The sequence below is a fragment of the Nansenia antarctica genome (assembly GCF_963989245.1).
Source record: "Nansenia antarctica genome assembly, contig: SCAFFOLD_199, whole genome shotgun sequence".
NCBI classification, from domain to species: Eukaryota; Metazoa; Chordata; class Actinopteri; order Argentiniformes; family Microstomatidae; genus Nansenia; species Nansenia antarctica.
In genome coordinates, this window is record NW_027662909.1 from 60001 (window position 1) to 85000 (window position 25000).

Genomic DNA, 25000 nt, shown 5'->3' on the forward strand with positions numbered 1-25000 from the left:
CAGACCATCGCCATCTTTCCGGATTATGCTGCCAACGTCGCCAGGGCCAGGGCTGCGTTCACGGAGGTCAGGAAGCTGCTGCGCAACCGTCAGGGCATTCGGTATGGTATACTGTTTCCAGCCCGACTCCGCATCACACACAACGGAGAAGAAAAGGAATTCACAGATGCAGACAAAGCGATGGACTACGTTAAGAAGAACGTCATGCCGGCAACAGGTCCAGGGTAGGTCTCCCCCAGCCACAGACCAGTGGGTCTCAGTGGCATTACAAGACCAACTTTGACGGGACGATATCTGCTTAAATATATTACCATCGTCAATGCCACCCCTTTGTTGTTATTGTAGTTCTTCACAGCAGTTTATATGCAAGTGTTGAAGGAGACTGGACATATGTTAGTTCAATTTAAAACTTACCCCAAGGGGGAAATAATCTATCTGTTTATTCATAAGGGGCAGGGAAGTTAAAATTACCTGACCAGGAGACTGTTTTTATTTGTTTCTTAATTTCCACTGCGTTAATGCTTCTCTCCGATCCTTTTATTTATTTCTGCCTCTAGACATCATTATTATTACTCTTATTTCTTTATATGCACATATACAATGTAAAATATATTCGACAATGTCGAAATTAAGGTTAGGGGGTTTTCACCCTCCTTTTGTTTTACCTCAAGGTTCGACGGGAGCCTGAAATGTTAACAAACTACTCCTAGCTATTCTGTTTGGTACTATAACCAAGCAAAGGCGAACCCTCTTAAAGGTTGTTCGCACAGCTGCCTGTTCAGACTCGCAGCCGGGGACCATGTCCCAACAGTCTGTCCAGACACTCATGTCGGTTGAGTGTCCGGATTTTTCATTTTTATTTCTATGTTCAGATCCCACTGTTCCACAGGGATCATACCGGAAGAAAAGAGCAACGTGTATGTTTATGTATTTTGTTTTCTCTTGCATTATTTTGTTTTTTTCCCTTATATGTACTCCCCAACTCCCCCACACCTCCTACCCATACCCACCCCTCATATATCCACACACCCACACTCACACAATCACACACATAGACACTGTACTACATGCAGTTCACAATCTTCTCCTATTCATGTGCCTATCCTTGCCATCACCATGCCTACAGGTAAAATTAAGATCCTCCCTAATTCTTACTCTGAACCATGGGATCACTTAAGGTTATAAGCTATAACGTTAAAGGCCTCCACAATCCTATAAAACGAAAGAAAATCCTTAATCAGCTAAAAAGAGCCAACTGTCAGATAGCATTCCTACAGGAGACCCACCTGTCGGATATGGAACATGAGAAACTAAAGAAATCCTGGGCAGACAGCGTGTTCTACTCATCACATCAGTCAGGTAGAAAGAGAGGAGTGGCTATATTGATACATAGGCAGGTTAACTTTACACCAACAACGGTCCACAAGGACATTGAGGGAAGATTCATTTTAGTGAATGGATCTATAGATGGGATACATGTATCCCTCATGAACATATATGCTCCAAATGAGGATGAGCCTGGCTTCATTAGCACAGTCATTAACACAGCAATACAACACAGCTCCGGTATCCTACTGTTGGGAGGAGACTTCAACTGTGTTATGTCCCAGCTAATGGATAGACAACCTACCTCCAAAACTCCCACTTCTAGAATGAGCAGAATGCTTAAACACTTGTCGATAGAATCAGGCCTAGTGGACGTCTGGAGAAGCAGATTCCCTAAAGGAAGAGATTTTACTTTCTACTCGCACAGACATTCATCTTATTCGAGAATTGATTATTTCTTTACACCCAAAGCAGAACTACACAGGATAGAAGACATAAAGATCTTACCAATTACTCTATCTGATCATGCACCTCTTGCATTATCATGGAACATAGGTCACAGGCCAAAAACCAAACAATGGAGATTAAATACATCACTTCTAAATGATGAGGAATTTATCACATTTGTAACAACTGAACTAAAGTATTACCTAGAAACTAACGACTCACCTGAAATATCACCTCTCATCCTATGGGACTGTGCTAAGGCATACATTAGAGGTCGCATTATCTCATACGCGAGCGCGAAAAAAAAGAATAGAGAAGCAAAACAAGGAGAATTAGAGGATAAAATAAGGCTGCTTGAACAACAGCATAAAAGAACACCAACCTCCAATCTACTTAATGCTCTCAAACAAGCACGCAGGGATCTAAATAGCCTAATCACTGAAAAGATTGAGGGCAATTTAAGGTTTACCAACCAAAAATACTATGAAAATGGAAACAGAGCAAGTAGATTATTAGCACTAAGACTAAAAAAACAACAATCATCGAATATAGTACAGAAATTAAAAACTCATAACTCGACTCTCACAAAACCTGATGAAATCTCAAGGTCTTTTGCAGAATTTTATAAATCTCTTTACAAAAATACGGACACCTGCACAGATGATAATGAATTGACAGCATTTCTGAAAGACATCAAACTAAAAGAGCTATCTGAACCTATGGCAAAAGAACTAGATGAACCAATTGAAGAATGGGAAATACAAGAAGTGATCTCTACACTAAAAAACAATAAAAGTCCTGGACCGGATGGGTTTAGTAATGAATTCTATAAAACATTTAAAGAGACAGTATGTCCCTTATTGCTAAAAGCATACCACCATACATTGCAATCTGGAACCACGGCCCCCTCATGGAGGGACGCAACAATAGTAGTAATACATAAAGAGGGCAAGGACCCCACCCAATGCCAATCATACAGACCCATCTCACTTTTATGCACCGACCTACGTATATTAACAGCCATCCTAGCAAGACGCGTCAATAAAATTATCACACAAGTTATCCACCCCGATCAGACCGGGTTTATAAAGGGAAGATACTACGGGGACAACATAAGAAGATTACTAAATATTATGACTCACCCTAAAGTTAAGGAGGAAGAAGCAATGATATTATCCCTCGATGCCCAGAAGGCATTCGATCGAGTATCTTGGCAATACCTATTTCAAACTCTAAAACGACTCAAATTTGGCCCCAATTTTATAAAATGGATTCAAACACTATATTCAAATCCACAAGCTGCTGTAAAAGTGAATGGATTTCTGTCGGACCGATTTACTCTAGAACGGGGTTGCAGGCAGGGGTGCTCTTTGTCGCCCCTGCTGTTTGATATCAGTATTGAACCACTGGCACAGCTCATTAGAGACGACGACAACATAAAGGGACTGACAATAAATGAGGAACAACATAAATTATCATTGTATGCAGATGACGTGCTTCTTTATCTAACTGAACCTGCAACAACAATCCCACGCCTAAAAGATCTTATTTCCAACTATGGATACTTCTCGGGTTATAAAGTGAATGTTGATAAAACAATGGCTATGGACATAGGAGGTAGAATTCCACAAACTATCAAAATCCAGAGTGAGTTTAAATGGCCCAAGGATGGTATTAAATATCTTGGCATTCAGATCCCCTCATTGTTAGAAAACCTAAGTGATGCAAATTACAAAAGCATAATCCAAAATATCAGTAAAGATCTAGACCGCTGGTCAACACTTCCCCTGTCTCTATTGGGCCGTATTGAGAGTGTACGCATGAATGTGCTGCCTAGGCTTCTATACCTGTTCCAGATGCTACCCATCGATATCCCCAAATCCACATTTGATAAGTGGGATAGACTCATCTCCAAATTCATATGGCAAGGAAGGCGCCCAAGAATCAGACTTAAAACACTACAACTATCTAAACCATATGGTGGGCTGAAACTCCCAAACCTAAGATACTACTTCTGGGCGGCCCAGCTAAAGCCTCTAACAGCATGGATCCAAGACTCTTCATATACACGATGGCTCAACATTGAAAAAAGTTTGTGTTCGATGCCCTTACAGACCTTGCCTTTCATAGATGTCCCTCTAAAGGAAACTCAACTAGGTGAATGGACCAGAGTCACACTAAAGATTTGGAGGAAAATAAAACTGTCATTTGGCTTACCTAAAGCAATCTCAGCATTATCCAATATTGGTCTTATGAAAAATTTCGAACCCTCCAATACAGATACAGGGTTTAGAAATTGGTCAGATCATGGACTTACTAACTTGCACTAACTCCATAAAGACGGTAGCCTTAAATCATTTGAACAGTTAAGAGAGGAATTTAGGCTCCCTAACACAGACTTTTTCAGATATCTACAATTAAGAAGCTTCCTAACAAAACATAGAGAATGGAATAAAGTCTTGGAGCCCACTGAAATCGAAGAGTTCTTGATAAAGCTGCAAAAAGGAAACGAGAATAAGAAAATTATAGGTGACCTTTACCAAAGGTTTCTATCCATGGATTTGAATAATACACTACAGAGGAAAGAGAGATGGGAAACTGAAATGAATACTGACATATCACAGGACATATGGGAGGAAATATGCACTGAAGCACACTTAGTGACCAATTCAAATACATGGAGGGAATTCAAATGGAAAGTGGTTATGAGATTCTTTAGAACCCCAGAAATAATGGCTAAAATGGGCCCAACACACTCAAATAAATGTTGGAGAAATTGCAGTACGCAAATTGGCAACCACACCCACATATTCTGGTCATGCCCCAAATTAAGAACATTTTGGGAAGAGGTGTTTGAGGCCCTTGAAGCAGTATTCCACCAAAAATTTACCAAAGATCCAAAGATGGCACTACTGGGAGTTATACCTGAAGGCATTGATGGAAGGGCAAGAATATATCTCTTACAAATATTACTAACGGCAGCAATTAAATGCATTACAATTAAGTGGTTAAAACCAGACCCCCCTACATACAATATGTGGACAGAGAAAGTATGGGAAATCTACCAGATGGAACAAATAACATACACTCTGAGACTCCAGAAACATCTATTTATTAAAAGATGGAGCCCGGTTATGTCCATATTAATACAGTGAACCCCTCCACACATCTCGACTCGTATATTTCTGTATTCTAGACTCACCTCATATCACTACACATAGATATATGCCTGCATTGCATTCACACACACACATACACACACACACACACACACACACACACACATACACAACCCCCACCTGACCCAACCCCCCCCGACCCTACCCTTTTTCTTTCTTTCTTTTCAAAATCTTTAATTTTATTCCGTCATTGACATCTCAATGTTTTTGTTGATCGCTCTTTTTTGCTTTGTGTGTCATGCTTTGAACCACATCCATGGACCATATGTGTACAGCTATAAGAATGGAAAGAATTGTAGACAAAACATGACATGATTGTACAAGTTGTTGAAACTGAAATAAAAACTAAGTTCAAAAAAAAAAAAATGCACTGTTAGTATTTATGTCCTTTAGAATTGTACATGTACGTGGACATAAATAAAGCATTTAAAATGTGTGTGTGTGTGTGTGTGTGTGTGTGTGTGTGTGTGTGTGTGTGTGTGTGTGTGTGTGTAGGGGGAGGGCCTGGCAGAGCTGGCTGAGGCGACCGTGGCGCTGGCGGAGGTTCTGGAGCTGAAGGCCGACGTCACCGGGCCTGTGGAGGCCGTTACCATAGAGACACACACACACCTGGGTCACGGGTACACACTACACACTGCTACACTGCTACACTGCTACACTGCCCTAGCCCCTACACCCTAGCCCCTACACCCTAGCCCCTACACCCTACACCTTACACCCTACACCCTAACCCTACACCCTACACCCTACACCTTACACCCTACACCCTAACCCTACACCCTAGCCCCTACACCCTAGCCCCTACACCCTAGCCCCTACACCCTAGCCCCTACACCCTAGCCCCTACACCCTACACCCTACACCCTACACCCTACACCCTACACCCTAACCCCTACACCCTACACCCTACACCCTACACCCTAACCCCTACACCCTAGCCCCTACACCCTAGCCCCTACACCCTAGCCCCTACACCCTAGCCCCTACACCCTAACCCCTACACCCTAGCCCCTACACCCTAGCCCCTACACCCTAGCCCCTACACCCTAGCCCCTACACCCTAACCCTACACCCTACACCCTAGCCCCTACACCCTAGCCCCTACACCCTAACCCCTACACCCTAGCCCCTACACCCTAGCCCCTACACCCTAGCCCCTACACCCTAGCCCCTACACCCTAACCCCTACACCCTAACCCCTACACCCTAACCCCTACACCCTAACCCCTACACCCTAGCCCCTACACCCTAGCCCCTACACCCTAGCCCCTACACCCTAGCCCCTACACCCTAGCCCCTACACCCTAACCCCTACACCCTACACCCTAGCCCCTACACCCTAGTCCCTACACCCTAGCCCCTACACCCTAACCCCTACACCCTAACCCCTACACCCTAACCCCTACACCCTAACCCCTACACCCTAGCCCCTACACCCTAGCCCCTACACCCTAGCCCCTACACCCTAGCCCCTACACCCTAGCCCCTACACCCTAACCCCTACACCCTACACCCTAGCCCCTAGCCCCTACACCCTAACCCTACACCCTAACCCCTACACCCTACACCCTAGCCCCTACACCCTAGCCCCTACACCCTAACCCCTACACCCTACACCCTAGCCCCTACACCCTAACCCCTAACCTGGTGGTGTGTTTCCTTCCAGGCCCGTCTCCACGGTGATCGTGCAGCGCGGTACGCTGAGGCGAGGCTGCGTGCTGGTGGCGGGCCCCACCTGGGGCAAGGTCCGCTTCCTGTTTGACGAGCGGGGCGCCGGCGTGAAGGAGGCGGGGCCTAGCAGGGCCGTGCAGGTGGTGGGCTGGAGGGGTCTGCCCCCTGCTGGGGCGGAGGTGATAGAGGTGGAGAACGAGGTGAGGTGAGGGGGAGGGAGGGGAGGGAAGGAGGGGGAGGAAAAACATATTTTGTTGAGAACCTTCATCATAATTATTATTACATCACTGTTACACTGATGTTACACTGATGTTACACTGATGTTACACTGATGTTACACTGATGTGCTCAATCACCTCCCTACCTCCCCCCCTCCCCTCCCCTCTGCAGCAAAGAGCTCGTGAGGTGGTGGAGTGGCGTGCGTGGGAGGCGGGGCAGGGGAGGGAGAGGGAGGAGAGGGAGGTGATAGAGGAGCAGCAGAGGCAGCACCAGGAGGCGCGGGCCAGGGAGGGGGAGGGCCTGGCTCACCTGGGCTGGCGGCAGAGGAAGGCAGCTCTCTACCGGGCCAACAGACTCACCATGGCCCTGAGGCCCAGCGAGAAGACCCAGGACCAGGGCCTCTCCCTGCCTCTCGTCATCAAAGGTACCCGACACTCCCTACACCCTACACCCGACACCCCCTACACTCCCTACACCCTACACCCTACTCCCTACACCCTACACCCTACACCCTACACCCTACACCCTAGCCCCTACACCCTAGCCCCTACACCCTACACCCCCTACACTCCCTACACCCTACACCCCCTACACTCCCTACACCCTACACCCTACACCCCCTACACTCCCTACACCCTACACCCTACACCCTACACCCTACTCCCTACACCCTACACCCTACACCCTACACCCGACACCCCCTACACTCCCTACACCCTACACCCGACACCCCCTACACTCCCTACACCCTACACCCTACACCCTACACCCTACACCCTACTCCCTACACCCTACTCCCTACACCCTACACCCTGACACCCTACTCCCTACACCCTACTCCCTACACCCTACTCCCTACTCCCTACTCCCTACACCCTACACCCTACACCCTACACCCTACACCCCCTACACCCTAGCCCCTACTCCCTAGCCCCTACACCCTACACCCGAGCCCGAGCCCCTACTCCCGAGCCCCTACTCCCTAGCCCCTAGCCTCTAATCTGGTGTGTGTGTGTGTGTGTGTGTGTGTGTTTGTGTGTGTGTGTGTGTAGGGGACGTGGAGGGCTCGTTGGAGGCTATCCTGGGCGTGCTGGAAAGCTACGGGGAGGAGCAGCAGCAGCAGGTAGATCATTCAGCCTCTGCCTCACCTGTTCACCTGTTCACCTGTTCACCTGTTCACCTGTTCACCTGTTCACCTGTTCACCTGCCTCACCTGTTCACCTGTTCACCTGTTCACCTGCCTCCACACATCCACCCTGGGCCGGCTACAAATGGTCCAACATGCAGCTGCAAGGCTGTTGACTAGGTCCAGAAAGTCATGTCATACCACCCCCACCTTAGCGTCCCCCAGGCTCTGGAATGCTCTGCCCTGATCTTAGACCAGCGGTCTCGGTCGAGGCTTTTAAAGCAGCTAAAGACTGTCCTGTACAGACGGGCTTCTGGATAGCCCCCAGGGCCTGTCTCTCAGGGATTAAAGTTCTCCGTCGCTGCGACGGATTTCCGTCAATTTATTCCAAGTTGCGACAGATTTTACCTGGTGTAATATGATTTGTAGAGGCATACAATCTATTTTGATGTCGGTATTAGGTATATAAATGATATATATGAATGAATGAATGAATGAATGAATGAATGAATGGTCTTTATTGTCATTGCTACAGTACAGGTACCAAACAACGAAATTTAGGAGGGGTGGCTCCCCTGGTGTTAGGAAAGGGAAAAAAAAAACACTTTTAAAAAAAATCACAAGAAGGGAAGGAGGCCCTGTGGTAGAAGCTGTTCTTCAGTCTGTTTGTCCTTGCGGCCATGGTCCTGAACCGCCTTTTCGAGGGCAGCCTGGTAAAGTGTTCGTACCCAGGGTGGGTCGGGTCCCTGGAGATCTTGGAGGCCTTCCTGAGACAGCGTGTGTTGTACAGCTCTTCCAGAGAGGGGGGGCGCCGGTGATCTTCTGTGCTGTTCTCACGACTCTCTGTAGCGCATTTCTCTCCGCTGTTGTGCAGCTGGAGAACCAGTTGCAGATGCCGTAGGTGAGCCGATATATAATAGCCGATGGCTACAACTATGCGACAGTAACAGAGCGGGGTGCACTGACGCTGAACCCCTCATAGTGATAAGTAGGTGGACAACGCGTGGTGCTGAAATAGCCGACATGCGGTGTGTGGTTTGAAAAAAGTAACGCCAGCTCAGTAAATCATTCAAACTTAATGTTTACTTATAGGCTATGTGAATGTGACTGCACCACACATGTGAACAGTAACAAAGCAAGTTTAATTTTATTAAAAACATTTTGCTTGATCATGAAGGGCGAGGGGTGGTGGTGCATAGGCTTAGCCTATATGCTCCTGAAACGACAGAGCAAACACGCTACATTACTAGGGATAATAATTACAATGAGCCATTCATTAAAAATAGAAAAAAAATATTAGGCTATTAAATCTCACTTAATGAGAAAACTGGCATCTCCCATAGGTCACTATTTGTTGGCTATCTGGTGATATGGACGGCTTTAGTAGTACCTACAGCAGGCTCGACTTATTAGAAGTCGGCACGCAAAACGACAAGATAGTTACGGCGGATTTCCTGGAGCAATACAGGATAAACAAGGACATCGCACGGCATCAACCGCGTTGCACCACAAACAAGGGGTTAAACTCGTTTGCAAACTATGCAGTAAAAATGTGGAACGCCCTTCCTATAATCTTAAAGGAGTGCAAAACACTGCCCACCTTCAAAACCACTCTCAAAAAACATTTACAGGAGGCTGCAATCCGTAACTGGACCCTCTAAAACAACAAAAACAAAAACAAAAATCAGATTAAAAGACCCGAACTACCCACTGTACATACTTTGTGTTTTGTCCCCCGCCCCCACCTGTGGTGTATGTCCCCACCTGTCCTACCCGATACCTTATGTTTTGTTGTATTGTTCTTCCCATGATGGATGTACGTTGATCTTGTAGATAGTAATAGTTATTTGTCTGTATTATCTTGTAGATAGTACTAGTTTTTTTCTTATGTCTGTCTTACATGTAACGATGAATTGAAAATCAAGGACCCCAATTGAAATAAGCCAGTGGCTTTCTTGGGTTTTTATCCTTTTAGTTTGACCTTGTATGTAATATGTACTTTCATGTACCTACTTCTGCAAACATTCTAATAAAGTTTTCAATCAATCAATCAATCAAAAGACCGGGAGAGCCCTGGTTCACAGTCCCCTCCCTGAGGCGGAAACGCCGGCGCCGAGACCGTAGGAAACGGCGTGGCCGCCGGGGAGGCCTGCTAGCAAGATTGAGACGCAGCCCAAACAAACCAGCTTTGCCAAGCATTTTCCTCTCTAACGTCAGATCCCTGACGAACAAGATGGATGAACTGAGACTACAGGTGGCCAAAAACAACATCGTAGGGGATAGCTGTGTGATTATTCTGACCCAAACCTGGCTAAATGACAACATTGTGGACGCTACTGTTAGCTTGGAGGGGCGAACGCTGCACCGCGCTGACCGAACGCTGCTTAGTGAGAAGACCCGCGGAGGCGGCCTCATTATATCTACGAAGGACAGCTGGTGCTTAAACACGAAAACTGTAAGTAGCCACTGCTCCCCAGACCTGGAATACTTGACTGTTAAATGCCGACCCACATACCTCCCTAGGGAGTTTAACGCGGTGCTAATTACCTGTGTGTATATAGCGCCTAGCGCAGACAGCAGAGTAGCATTGGCGCAACTATATGAAGTCATCAGTAGCCAACAAAGCACTGATCCACAGGCTATTCACATCATAGCGGGGGACTTCAATCATGTCGACCTGAAGGCAGTACTACCCAAGTTCTATCAGCATGTGAAATGTGCAACGAGAGGAGAAAAAACACTGGATAAGGTATACACCAACATCAAACGTGCTTACAAGGCTAGTCCGCTAGCTCATCTAGGCATGTCTGACCATGTGTCAATCCTCCTGATTCCTGCATACACTACAATGGGGAAAAGTGCTCCCATCACCACCAAGACTGTCAGAACCTGGCCAGAAGGGTCCGCTCCACTGCAGATCTGCCTAAATGACACCCTATGGCAGGAATATGAGCATGAGGACCTGGAACAGTACACGTCGTCGGTTCTGAACCACATAGTGAACTGCACCAACTCAGTCACCGTGGACAAACGGGTCCGGGTCTACCCCAACACGAAGCCATGGATGACTGGGAAGGTCCAAAAACTGATCAACGAGAGGGACAACGCCTTCTTCGCAGGGAAGAGCACACCGCTGTACAGCTCCACCAGGGCCAACCTAAAGCGCGGCATCAAAGCGGCCAAGGCAGAGCACAGAGAGAAGATTGAGGAATGCCTCCTGAGCAACGACTCCAGGCGGATGTGGCAGGGGGTTCAGCAGATGACAAACTTCAGAGCCAACAGGCTCACAGCCGCAGAGGACGACCCCCTGCTGGCGGGAAAGCTGAACACCTTCTACGCCCGGTTCGACGAGGGGCGAACGGAGGTAACCGCAACACAAACACCACTCTCTCCAGCTCTCAGCAGCCTCACCCTCACAGAGCATGAGGTGAGACGCGTACTGAAGGCGGTGGACCCCAGGAAAGCCTCGGGGCCGGATGGCGTCCTGGGACGGGTGCTGAGAGTCTGCGCTGACCAGCTGGCCGGGGTTTTCACCAACATCTTTAACCAGTCCCTGTCCCAGGCCACCGTCCCACCCTGCCTGAAAACCTCAACTATCATCCCAGTCCCGAAGAAAAGCACGGTGAGCTGCCTAAACGACTACCGCCCGGTGGCACTCACACCAATCATCATGAAGTGCTTCGAGAAACTAGTCCGGGCCCACATACTCACACGCCTCCCGCCCAACCTGGATCCATACCAGTTCGCCTACAGAGCCCACAGGTCCACAGAGGACGCCATAGCGACGACTCTCCACGCCACTCTATCCCACCTGGAGAGGGGAAACAGCTACGCGAGACTGCTCTTCGTGGACTTCAGCTCCGCCTTCAACACCATCCTTCCAGACAGGCTAGTGACCAAACTACTAGACCTGGGTCTATCACACTCTATATGTGCGTGGATCAAGGACTTCCTGACCGACCGCCCCCAGAGGGTGCGGGTGGGCCCCCACACCTCCACAGCCCTCAGCCTCAGCACTGGGTCCCCCCAGGGCTGCGTGCTAAGCCCCATCCTCTACAACCTCTACACCCACGACTTCACCCCCGTCCACCCCAGCAACTACATCGTAAAATTTGCAGACGACACCACCGTGGTGGGATGTATCTCGGGGGGGGACGAGGCGGCGTACAGGGATGAGGTAGAGCAGAGGTTCCCAAACTTTTTTTAACCAAGGCACCCCTGAAGCTTTCCCCCTTCTCCAAGGCACCCCAACTCTACGAAGATTTAAAAAATGCCTCAGAGCTTAAACTAATAACAATACACGATGAATTGGTTTGAAAATGTGTGTTTATATATAATACATAAGTATTGCCCCAATGAATTTTAACAAGATAATAAAAGTCATAAATGAACTGTAATGGATGGGCAAGAATGCATAGGTCAGTCAAACTATCGCTAAATTAAATAAAATTGTGGCCCTCAAGGATTGTACAATATGGGAGGAGACTCAGAGGGAATTCTTCACACAAATAAAATATCAAAGGCCTGTATAATCAATCAATGGAACAATGCTTTTTTGGGGGGCTTAAAATAATGCCTTAAAATGTAATTCTCATTTCAATGCTCATTCTGAGATTATTATTTCACATCTTCTGAACCAAACGGGTAACTCACAACTATAATAATTTAACAATAATAATCATGACAGAATTGTACAAATTGAGAGAAATACAAAACAAAGAAATATGTTGTGCGCATTAGTGGGACACATGCGCCTGCTTTTGGGAGCAGAGTCTCTTTATGCGGGGAGAGATAGTGGACAGCGCGACACGCAGGTCCTGTTCCACTGACAGTCGCGTGCGTGTCTTGTTCTTGACGTATGCTAGAGAAGAAAAAGCCAGCTTGCACAAGTAGGAGGTTGGGAAGGGTAAAAGCACCTTGATGGCGCTCTCTGAGAGAGATGGATATTCATGTCCCACAAGCAGTCAAAACCTATCCAAACCTAGCTCACCATGTTTGAGCTTCAGTGTGCGGTCCATAATGAGCTCTGCCAGTTCATCTTGAGCTTTGCTGCTCAAACTAGCGGCTGATGCTGATGAGAGGGGGTTGAACGGATCCCGGAGCCAGTCGAAGTCTTCGTTCATTGGAGGGAAATAGGACTCAAATCTCTCCTCCAGCATACGTAGGTGCGCAGCGATCAGATTCAAGAAAGACGCTGACTTGTGTGCTGCGTCATTGGCCGTCAACGTAAACATTTCAATGTTTTTCTTGGCCACCCCATCTTGCCACCGTCTCAATTTGGATCGGAATCCGTTCAGTTTGTCTGTCGCTGTCAAGATATTCTCAGCCTTCCCTTGCATTTGGCTGAAAATATCTGCCAAAATATCTGCACAAGTCAAAGACCCAGGAATTCATCGTAGACTTCAGGAGGAAAAAGTCCGAGATCCAGCCCCTGCTCATCGACGGAGAGAGCGTGGAGAGAGTCTCAACCCTCCGATTCCTGGGACATCACATGCGGGATGACCTGGCCTGGAAGGACAACACAAAAGGCACCATCAAGAGGGCACAACAGCGGCTATACACCCTGAGATGCCTCAGGAAAGAACACAACAAGCAGGAGATACTGGTGGCCTTCTACCGCGGCGCAGTGGAGAGCATCCTCACCTACGGCATCTGCAACTGGTTCTACAGCTGCACAACAGCGGAGAGAAACGCGCTACAGAGAGTCGTGAGAACAGCACAGAAGATCACCGGCGCCCCCCTCCCCTCTCTGGAAGAGCTGTACAACACACGCTGTCTCAGGAAGGCCTCCAAGATCTCCAGGGACCCGACCCACCCTGGGCACGTACACTTTATCAGGCTGCCCTCGAAAAGGAGGTACAGGACCCCGGCCGCTAAGACAAACAGACTGAAGAACTGCTTCTACCACAGGGCCGTCAAGGCCCTGAACACAGCAAAGGCCTAAGTTCTGGGCCCAGGACAGTCTGGACGGATTGTATGGCAGCTAGTGCTGAGGCACAAACATGTACATTTCAAGCCTGCAAACTGTGACACTTTAAATAACGTGAAAAAATACTTTGTGCAATATCTGTGCAGTATAGTACAGTGGATTGTGTACATAGCCTTTATTTATGTAAACCAGCTCCTTACCTTCTTGTGATTTTATTCTTTTTCTAAAAGTTTTTTTTTTTTTCCTTTCCTAACACCAGGGGAGCCACCCCTCCTAAATTTCGTTGTTTGGTACCTGTACTGTAGCAATGACAATAAAGTCCATTCATTCATTCATTCATTCATTCATTCAGTTGAGTGTCTAGAAAAGCGCTATAAGTCTAATGTATTATTATTATTTATTATTATTATGGACGTCACTTTAATCCGGCAGTTCTCAAGGTTTTTATGCACCAATCGATTCCTCTAGTCTGTCTTTATCGCATTCATTGATGAAAAGGACGACTCGCATGTATAGGTGGAAGGGAACATTCATTGTGAGCACGTAAAATGTGAGTCTCTCACAACGGCTTTGCATTGATGAAACCAGGTAGGATGAACGTATAGTTCGCTGTCCATTCCTCTTTAAATGCCCTGTTTTCACCGTCAACTTTCCTCTTTAGACCTTTGGAGAGTGACATTATGTTTCTCTTGCTAGCTAGCAGGTTAAATGTTTAGCTAACTTCACCCGGCACGCAAACAACCAATCCAATAATAATGTGACCTTGTATGTCTGGGAGGAGGAGGGGAATAATTATCAGAACAAAAGTATGTTAAATAATTATTAGAATAAGTTAGGCTGCGCTACATCGTCAGTCCACACATTTATTATTCAAAAATATGGAAAAGGGTGAAACTACGTTTCAACGTTGTTGAGAATCACAACACAAACTCGCTAGTCAAGCCAAAATACTGCAAAAAAAATGGATTGGACTGCTACCTAGTTAACTAGAACACTACTGTACATTGTTTAGCAGGCTCACAAAACAAGCTGTGTTAGTTGACTAGCGATGTGTCATTGATTTTCTACAACGCAGAAATGTGTTCACATTTTTCGAAAGAAAAGTCAAAGCCGATTTCGCCTGATTTTTTTTGGGTTGCTTTAATCCCTGTGTCCTGTTGATGTTGTTGTACACCTGTTGTCTGTTACTTGTTTTTATTTTCACTTGTTTGCCTATTTTAACCCATTAAGGCCTAAAACGAGAATTAGAATAACCCCCTAAAACCTGACGTTTTTTTCTGGAATTTCAACAAAAGTGTCAACGCCTACTAAAAACATATTTCTCAGCCTCTGTAGCAGATAGAAACGAAATTCAAAAAGTATTTAAAAGCTTACACCAGTGGCTTTTATGGGGATTTGAGTTTATTATTTATTAAGGAGTCCAAACCTTCATTAAAAATAATGTAAGCACTATATAAAAGGGTTATATAAAAATAAAGTGTGGCAGTGCAGGCGCAGAGAGCAGGACAGAGGGCAGGACAGAGGGCAGGACAGAGGGCAGGACAGAGGGCAGTCCCCTCACATAATCCATGTCAGCTGCCTGGTTGTCCTGGAGGTGGAGATACCTGAACATCCAGATATAGATTCATTCAAGTTACCTTGGATGAAAGCAATATAACATACACCATTGGAAGACACCTAAAGTAATAGGAGACATAAACATAGTCATTTCTTATTATACTATCATCACAATCAATTAGTATTATTATTGTTATTACCTCCAGAGACAAATCTTTTTTCAAATGTGCTTTCTGTCACCAGTAGTCTCTCCGAACTGACAGTATAAGAAGCCCCATACTGATGCACAGGCCAATAAAAGTCTTCATCTCCGTCAGACTAACGTCAGCCCACTTTGCTCTGGATGGAGTGGTTCTGGTCTGGGCACTATGAAGGTTTGTCTCGGTGACGAGACGCGCCAGAGTTCCTCTGTAATTATTTTTTCAAATACCTGCATCGGTGTTGCGTCTGCAGGTATATTGATTTTCACCCCCGGGGTGCGGTTGAAACGCCTCCTAGGATTGCGGTGCTAGTTGTCCGTCTTCCATTCCGTTTCAAAGCCTTCTAAATCATCCGAATCAGTTCTAACATTGTCATAATAATAATAGTAATAACTTTTATTTGTATAGCGCTTTTCCTGCAAACGTTGCAGCTCATCATCAATATCGCTCCTTCAGAACTAACTTCTACCTACTAACTACTAACTTCAGAAACTCTCTGCTGTTGCCAAGAGTGTGTGAGAAGGAGACAGAGAGGGAGAGAGAGAGAGACAGAGAGACAGAGAGAGAGACAGAGAGAGAGAGAGAGAGAGACAGAGAGAGACAGAGAAGAGGGAGAGAGGGAGAGAGGGAGAGACAGAGAGAGACAGAGAGAGAGAGAGAGTGAAACAGAGAGAGAGAGAGAGAGAGACAGAGAGAGAGACAGAGAGAGAGAGAGAGAGAGACAGAGAGAGAGAGAGACAGAGAGAGACAGAGAGAGAGACAGAGAGAGAGAGAGAGAGACAGAGAGAGACAGAGAGACAGAGAGAGAGAGGGAGAGACAGAGAGAGACAGAGAGAGACAGAGAGAGAGAGAGAGTGAGACAGAGAGAGAGAGAGAGAGAGAGAGTGAAACAGAGAGAGAGAGTGAAACAGAGAGAGAGAGAGAGAGAGACAGAGAGAGACAGAGAGAGAGAGAGAGACAGAGAGAGAGAGAGAGAGAGAGAGAGAGAGAGAGAGAGAAGCTATAAATCCTGTTTCCCTCCAGGTGAGGATGGAGGTGGTCCACGCTGGGCTGGGCGACGTGACAGAGAACGACATCAACATGGCCCAGGCCTTCTCAGGTAGACACACACTCTCACACACACTCTCACACACACTCTCTCACACACACTCTCACACACACACACACACACACATACTCTCACACACACACACACACTCACACACACACACACACACACACTCTCACACACACACACACTCTCACTCTCACACACACACACTCTCACTCTCACACACACACACTCTCACTCTCACACACACACACTCACACACACTCACACACACACACACACACACACACTCTCACACACACACACACACACAAGTTATTTTTTTTGGGGGGGCGGTGGATTTAGCGGTGTCTTAGACTTTAGTCAGGCTGGAAATTGTCGATCCCATCTGGCAACCCTGTCCCCAGGCAGCGTGTACGGCTTCAACGTGGCGGTGAACAAGAGCGTCCAGCAGATGGCGCTGAGGAGCGGCGTGTCGGTACGGCTGCACCGCGTCATCTACAGGCTGGTGGAAGACCTGCAGGCCCAGCTCAGCAGCACGCTGCCGCCCGCCCGCACAGAGAACCTCATCGGTACGCTGACCCCTGAGGGTTAGGGTTGGGGTTAGGGTTAGGGTTGGGGTTGGGGTTAGGGTGTAACCCTGTGTGTTCCCAGGCGAGGCCAGTGTTCTGACCATGTTTGAGGTGACGGTGGGGAGGAGGAAGGTGTTGGTGGCGGGTTGCAGGGTGCAGAAGGGACATCTGGACCGCAGGATGAAGTTCCGCCTCCGCCGCGGCCAGGAGGTGCTCTGGGAAGGTAGGAGGGGCTCTGGGAAGGTGGGAGGGGCTACTGGGAAGGTAGGAGGGGCTACTGGGAAGGTAGGAGGGGCTACTGGGAAGGTAGGAGGGGCTCTGGGAAGGTAGGAGGGGCTCTGGGAAGGTGGGAGGGGCTCTGGGAAGGTAGGAGGGGCTACTGGGAAGGTGGGAGGGGCTACTGGGAAGGTGGGCGGGGCTACTGGGAAGGTAGGAGGGGCTCTGGGAAGGTGGGAGGGGCTCTGGGAAGGTGGGAGGGGCTACTGGGAAGGTAGGAGGGGCTCTGGGAAGGTAGGAGGGGCTACTGGGAAGGTGGGAGGGGCTCTGGGAAGGTAGGAGGGGCTACTGGGAAGGTAGGAGGGGCTACTGGGAAGGTGGGAGGGGCTCTGGGAAGGTAGGAGGGGCTCTGGGAAGGTAGGAGGGGCTCTGGGAAGGTGGGAGGGGCTCTGGGAAGGTAGGAGGGGCTACTGGGAAGGTGGGAGGGGCTCTGGGAAGGTAGGAGGGGCTACTGGAAGGTGGGAGGGGCTACTGGGAAGGTGGGAGGGGCTCTGGGAAGGTAGGAGGGGCTACTGGGAAGGTGGGAGGGGCTCTGGGAAGGTGGGAGGGGCTACTGGGAAGGTGGGAGGGGCTCTGGGAAGGTGGGAGGGGCTACTGGGAAGGTGGGAGGGGCTACTGGGAAAGTGGGAGGGGCTGCCCAACCTTAACCCCATCTCAGACATGCTCTCTGCCGCCCCCTGCAGGCGTGCTGACGGGGCTGAAGCACCACAGAGACGAGGTTCAGCAGGTGAAGACAGGGATGGAGTGCGGTCTCTCTGTGGACGCAGACGTCCTCTTCTCCCCCGGCGACGACATCATCTGCTACGAGGAAACCCACACTCCTCAAACCATCTCCTGGGACCCCGGGTTTTAACCCCAACCCTGACCCCTGACCCCTAACCCTGACCCCTAACCCCTAACCCCTAACCCCTGACCCCTGACCCTGACACCTGACCCCGGGTTTGGTGCTGCTGTGTCCTGTCCACCAGAGGCCAGGAGAGGAACGTTTGTCGAGCTTTTAGTTTAGTTGATCGTATTAAACACGAACAGTCTCAGTCCACAAAAACTCCAAAACATTTTAGTCAAGTTTTCGTCGATGACTACGGCTATACTAAAATGTTTTAGGGTTTTTGTGGACTGACACTGCACTGGAATGTTTTCAGTTTTCATCAACTGGAACTGGACTGGAACTAAGAAAAATGGAGGTGACTTGGTGTGACTAGAACTGGTGTGCATCTTCATCTAAACACCAAAGACTAAGTGACTACAAGCCTGCCAATTAACACTGCTGCAGAGCCAGTAATGTGTTACGATACGTTCCAACCTCTGGTCAGCTCAGCGTTGAAGTGAGGAGCGTGTGAATCTCTCCGTGTGAGACAAGGACTGAACCTGGCCACTAGATGTCCCTCTAGCCTCCGCTGAACTACGCAGGAGTCTGTTCCACTGAGAACGTTCTGCATGCGTGGTTCTGTGTGAGGCCTGAGTGGGGGGCAGCTACGTAACCTCTGGTAGAACAGTCATCTAACCTCTGCTAGAACAGTCATCTAACCTCTAGTAGAACAGTCATCGGAAAAACAATAACCATAAAATATTTATTTATCCGTTTATTAATGTTTTGTGACAGCAGTGTTGTCTACACACACACCTAAACCCTCTGATCAACCTAAACAAAAGCAAAATAAATGGAGAAAATGCTTGTTACATTTTGTTAATAGTCATTTCTTGGGGGTGCCAACAATTGTAACTGATTATTGATAGAATAGCGAGAGAAGCTAGAATGTATTTGAATTTTCATATCGTCTTTGTGCATTGAATGACCGAAACCATTTGTGGCACGTTCGAGTGTTCTAGTGTTCTAGTTCTAGTGTTTTGGTCCGTATGTCGGCAACTAAATATTCAGAATTTTATTTTGAAACACAGAAATACATTTCAACGTCGTTGAGAATCACAACACAAACTCTCTAGACAAGAAAACACACTGCAACAACGTAATGGGTTAGTAATCCCCACTGCTACCTAGTTAACTAGAACACTACTTTACATTGTTACCTGGTTAACTAGAACACTACTTTACATTGTTACCTAGTTAACTAGAACACTACTTTACATTGTTACCTAGTTAACTACAACACTACTTTACATTGTTACCTAGTTAACTACAACACTACTTTACATTGTTACCTAGTTAACTAGAACACTACTTTACATTGTTACCTAGTTAACTACAACACTACTTTACATTGTTACCTAGTTAACTACAACACTACTTTACATTGTTACCTAGTTAACTAGAACACTACTTTACATTGTTACCTAGTTAACTACAACACTACTTTACATTGTTACCTAGTTAACTAGAACACTACTTTACATTGTTACCTAGTTAACTACAACACTACTTTACATTGTTACCTAGTTAACTAGAACACTACTTTACATTGTTACCTAGTTAACTAGAACACTACTTTACATTGTTACCTAGTTAACTACAACACTACTTTACATTGTTACCTAGTTAACTACAACACTACTTTACATTGTTACCTAGTTAACTACAACACTACTTTACATTGTTACCTAGTTAACTAGAACACTACTTTACATTGTTACCTAGTTAACTACAACACTACTTTACATTGTTACCTAGTTAACTAGAACACTACTTTACATTGTTACCTAGTTAACTACAACACTACTTTACATTGTTACCTTGTTAACTAGAACACTACTTTACATTGTTACCTAGAACACTACTTTACATTGTTACCTAGTTAACTAGAACACTACTTTACATTGTTACCTAGTTAACTACAACACTACTTTACATTGTTACCTAGTTAACTAGAACACTACTTTACATTGTTACCTAGTTAACTAGAACACTACTTTACATTGTTACCTAGTTAACTAGAACACTACTTTACATTGTTACCTAGTTAACTACAACACTACTTTACATTGTTACCTAGTTAACTACAACACTACTTTACATTGTTACCTAGAACACTACTTTACATTGTTACCTAGTTAACTAGAACACTACTTTACATTGTTACCTAGTTAACTAGAACACTACTTTACATTGTTACCTAGTTAACTAGAACACTACTTTACATTGTTACCTAGTTAACTACAACACTACTTTACATTGTTACCTAGTTAACTAGAACACTACTTTACATTGTTACCTAGTTAACTACAACACTACTTTACATTGTTACCTAGTTAACTACAACACTACTTTACATTGTTACCTAGTTAACTAGAACACTACTTTACATTGTTACCTAGTTAACTACAACACTACTTTACATTGTTACCTAGTTAACTACAACACTACTTTACATTGTTACCTAGTTAACTACAACACTACTTTACATTGTTACCTAGTTAACTACAACACTACTTTACATTGTTACCTAGTTAACTACAACACTACTTTACATTGTTACCGAGTTAACTAGAACACTACTTTACATTGTTACCTAGTTAACTACAACACTACTTTACATTGTTACCTAGTTAACTAGAACACTACTTTACATTGTTACCTAGTTAACTACAACACTACTTTACATTGTTACCTAGTTAACTACAACACTACTTTACATTGTTACCTAGTTAACTACAACACTACTTTACATTGTTACCGAGTTAACTAGAACACTACTTTACATTGTTACCTAGTTAACTACAACACTACTTTACATTGTTACCTAGTTAACTACAACACTACTTTACATTGTTACCTAGTTAACTAGAACACTACTTTACATTGTTACCTAGTTAACTACAACACTACTTTACATTGTTACCTAGTTAACTAGAACACTACTTTACATTGTTACCTAGTTAACTACAACACTACTTTACATTGTTACCTAGTTAACTAGAACATTACTTTACATTGTTACCTAGTTAACTACAACACTACTTTACATTGTTACCTAGTTAACTAGAACACTACTTTACATTGTTACCTAGTTAACTACAACACTACTTTACATTGTTACCTAGTTAACTAGAACACTACTTTACATTGTTACCTAGTTAACTACAACACTACTTTACATTGTTACCTAGTTAACTAGAACACTACTTTACATTGTTACCTAGTTAACTAGAACACTACTTTACATTGTTACCTAGTTAACTACAACACTACTTTACATTGTTAGCAGGCTCCCAAAACAAGCTGTGTTAGTCGACTAGCGATGTTTCGTTGATTTTCAACAACGTGGAAATGTGTTCACATTTATTCACATTTATTCACATTTATTCACATTTATTCACATTTATTCAGAGTCTGAATATTACATCGGGTGCTACTGTAGACCGTGTCACATTTGTGAGTGCGCAGTCGGTAAACATGCTTGTGGTTTTGTCATTGCCATGGTTACGTCTCTGGTAGGTGTCATCGCCATGATTACGTCTCTGGTAAGAGTTTAGCTGAACTAAATTCAAGCTAAACATAGAATGCCTCCACTAGCCTCAGTCTGACTCTGCTGTGGTCCTCTAGCCTCAGTCTGACCCTGCTGTGGTCCTCTAGCCTCAGTCTGACTCTGCTGTGGTCCACTAGCCTCGGTCTGACCCTGCTGTGGTCCACTAGCCTCAGTCTGACTCTGCTGTGGTCCACTAGCCTCAGTCTGACTCTGCTGTGGTCCTCTAGCCTCAGTCTGACCCTGCTGTGGTCCTCTAGCCTCAGTCTGACCCTGCTGTGGTCCTCTAGCCTCAGTCTGACCCTGCTGTGGTCCACTAGCCTCAGTCTGACTCTGCTGTGGTCCACTAGCCTCAGTCTGACTCTGCTGTGGTCCTCTAGCCTCAGTCTGACCTGCTGTGGTCCTCTAGCCTCAGTCTGACTCTGCTGTGGTCCACTAGCCTCAGTCTGACCCTGCTGTGGTCCACTAGCCTCAGTCTGACCCTGCTGTGGTCCACTAGCCTCAGTCTAACCTGCTGTGGTCCACTAGCCTCAGTCTGACTCTGCTGTGGTCCTCTAGCCTCAGTCTGACTCTGCTGTGGTCCTCTAGCCTCAGTCTGACTCTGCTGTGGTCCACTAGCCTCAGTCTGACTCTGCTGTGGTCCACTAGCCTCAGTCTGACTCTGCTGTGGTCCACTAGCCTCAGTCTGACCCTGCTGTGGTCCACTAGCCTCAGTCTGACCCTGCTGTGGTCCACTAGCCTCAGTCTGACTCTGCTGTGGTCCACTAGCCTCAGTCTGACTCTGCTGTGGTCCTCTAGCCTCAGTCTGACTCTGCTGTGGTCCTCTAGCCTCAGTCTGACTCTGCTGTGGTCCTCTAGCCTCAGTCTGACTCTGCTGTGGTCCTCTAGCCTCAGTCTGACTCTGCTGTGGTCCACTAGCCTCAGTCTGACTCTGCTGTGGTCCTCTAGCCTCAGTCTGACCCTGCTGTGGTCCACTAGCCTCAGTCTGACTCTGCTGTGGTCCACTAGCCTCAGTCTGACCCTGCTGTGGTCCACTAGCCTCAGTCTGACCCTGCTGTGGTCCTCTAGCCTCAGTCTGACTCTGCTGTGGTCCTCTAGCCTCAGTCTGACCCTGCTGTGGTCCTCTAGCCTCAGTCTGACTCTGCTGTGGTCCTCTAGCCTCAGTCTGACCCTGCTGTGGTCCTCTAGCCTCAGTCTGACTCTGCTGTGGTCCACTAGCCTCAGTCTGACCCTGCTGTGGTCCACTAGCCTCAGTCTGACCCTGCTGTGGTCCACTAGCCTCAGTCTGACCCTGCTGTGGTCCTCTAGCCTCAGTCTGACCCTGCTGTGGTCCTCTAGCCTCAGTCTGACTCTGCTGTGGTCCACTAGCCTCAGTCTAAGTCTGCTGTGGTCCACTAGCCTCAGTCTGACCCTGCTGTGGTCCACTAGCCTCAGTCTGACTCTGCTGTGGTCCACTAGCCTCAGTCTGACTCTGCTGTGGTCCACTAGCCTCAGTCTGACTCTGCTGTGGTCCACTAGCCTCAGTCTGACCCTGCTGTGGTCCACTAGCCTCAGTCTGACCCTGCTGTGGTCCACTAGCCTCAGTCTGACCCTGCTGTGGTCCTCTAGCCTCAGTCTGACCCTGCTGTGGTCCTCTAGCCTCAGTCTGACTCTGCTGTGGTCCTCTAGCCTCAGTCTAACCTGCTGTGGTCCACTAGCCTCAGTCTGACCCTGCTGTGGTCCACTAGCCTCAGTCTGACTCTGCTGTGGTCCACTAGCCTCAGTCTGACCCTGCTGTGGTCCTCTAGCCTCAGCCTGACTCTGCTGTGGTCCTCTAGCCTCAGTCTGACCCTGCTGTGGTCCACTAGCCTCAGTCTGACTCTGCTGTGGTCCTCTAGCCTCAGTCTAAGTCTGCTGTGGTCCACTAGCCTCAGTCTGACTCTGCTGTGGTCCACTAGCCTCAGTCTGACCCTGCTGTGGTCCTCTAGCCTCAGTCTGACCCTGCTGTGGTCCACTAGCCTCAGTCTGACTCTGCTGTGGTCCTCTAGCCTCAGTCTGACCCTGCTGTGGTCCACTAGCCTCAGTCTGACTCTGCTGTGGTCCACTAGCCTCAGTCTGACTCTGCTGTGGTCCACTAGCCTCAGTCTGACCCTGCTGTGGTCCACTAGCCTCAGTCTGACTCTGCTGTGGTCCACTAGCCTCAGTCTGACCCTGCTGTGGTCCACTAGCCTCAGTCTAAGTCTGCTGTGGTCCTCTAGCCTCAGTCTGACCCTGCTGTGGTCCTCTAGCCTCAGTCTGACCCTGCTGTGGTCCACTAGCCTCAGTCTGACTCTGCTGTGGTCCACTAGCCTCAGTCTAAGTCTGCTGTGGTCCTCTAGCCTCAGTCTGACCCTGCTGTGGTCCTCTAGCCTCAGTCTGACCCTGCTGTGGTCCACTAGCCTCAGTCTGACTCTGCTGTGGTCCACTAGCCTCAGTCTGACCCTGCTGTGGTCCACTAGCCTCAGTCTGACTCTGCTGTGGTCCACTAGCCTCAGTCTGACTCTGCTGTGGTCCACTAGCCTCAGTCTGACCCTGCTGTGGTCCACTAGCCTCAGTCTGACTCTGCTGTGGTCCACTAGCCTCAGTCTGACTCTGCTGTGGTCCTCTAGCCTCAGTCTGACTCTGCTGTGGTCCTCTAGCCTCAGTCTGACTCTGCTGTGGTCCTCTAGCCTCAGTCTGACCCTGCTGTGGTCCTCTAGCCTCAGTCTGACTCTGCTGTGGTCCACTAGCCTCAGTCTAACTCTGCTGTGGTCCTCTAGCCTCAGTCTGACTCTGCTGTGGTCCTCTAGCCTCAGTCTGACCCTGCTGTGGTCCACTAGCCTCAGTCTGAACCTGCCGTGGTCCACTAGCCTCAGTCTGACCCTGCTGTGGTCCACTAGCCTCAGTCTGACCCTGCTGTGGTCCTCTAGCCTCAGTCTGACTCTGCTGTGGTCCTCTAGCCTCAGTCTGACTCTGCTGTGGTCCACTAGCCTCAGTCTGACTCTGCTGTGGTCCACTAGCCTCAGTCTGAC

General features: G+C 47.4%; 1 protein-coding gene across 1 annotated transcript in view; it reads left to right on the forward strand.

Annotated features, from left to right (window-relative positions):
• The window catches only part of mtif2 (mitochondrial translational initiation factor 2), a 32699-nt gene extending 13509 nt beyond the window's left edge, over positions 1-19190 (forward strand). The window contains exons 8-16 of the mRNA XM_080551068.1: positions 5448-5572; positions 6619-6823; positions 7014-7045; positions 7130-7266; positions 7895-7965; positions 16678-16753; positions 17113-17277; positions 17360-17500; positions 18237-19190. Of these exons, the coding sequence (XP_080407194.1) occupies positions 5448-5572; positions 6619-6823; positions 7014-7045; positions 7130-7266; positions 7895-7965; positions 16678-16753; positions 17113-17277; positions 17360-17500; positions 18237-18406 (1122 nt within the window). The 3' untranslated portion in view covers positions 18407-19190. The remainder of the gene's footprint in view (positions 1-5447; positions 5573-6618; positions 6824-7013; positions 7046-7129; positions 7267-7894; positions 7966-16677; positions 16754-17112; positions 17278-17359; positions 17501-18236) is intronic.
• The last annotated feature ends 5810 nt before the right edge of the window (positions 19191-25000 follow it).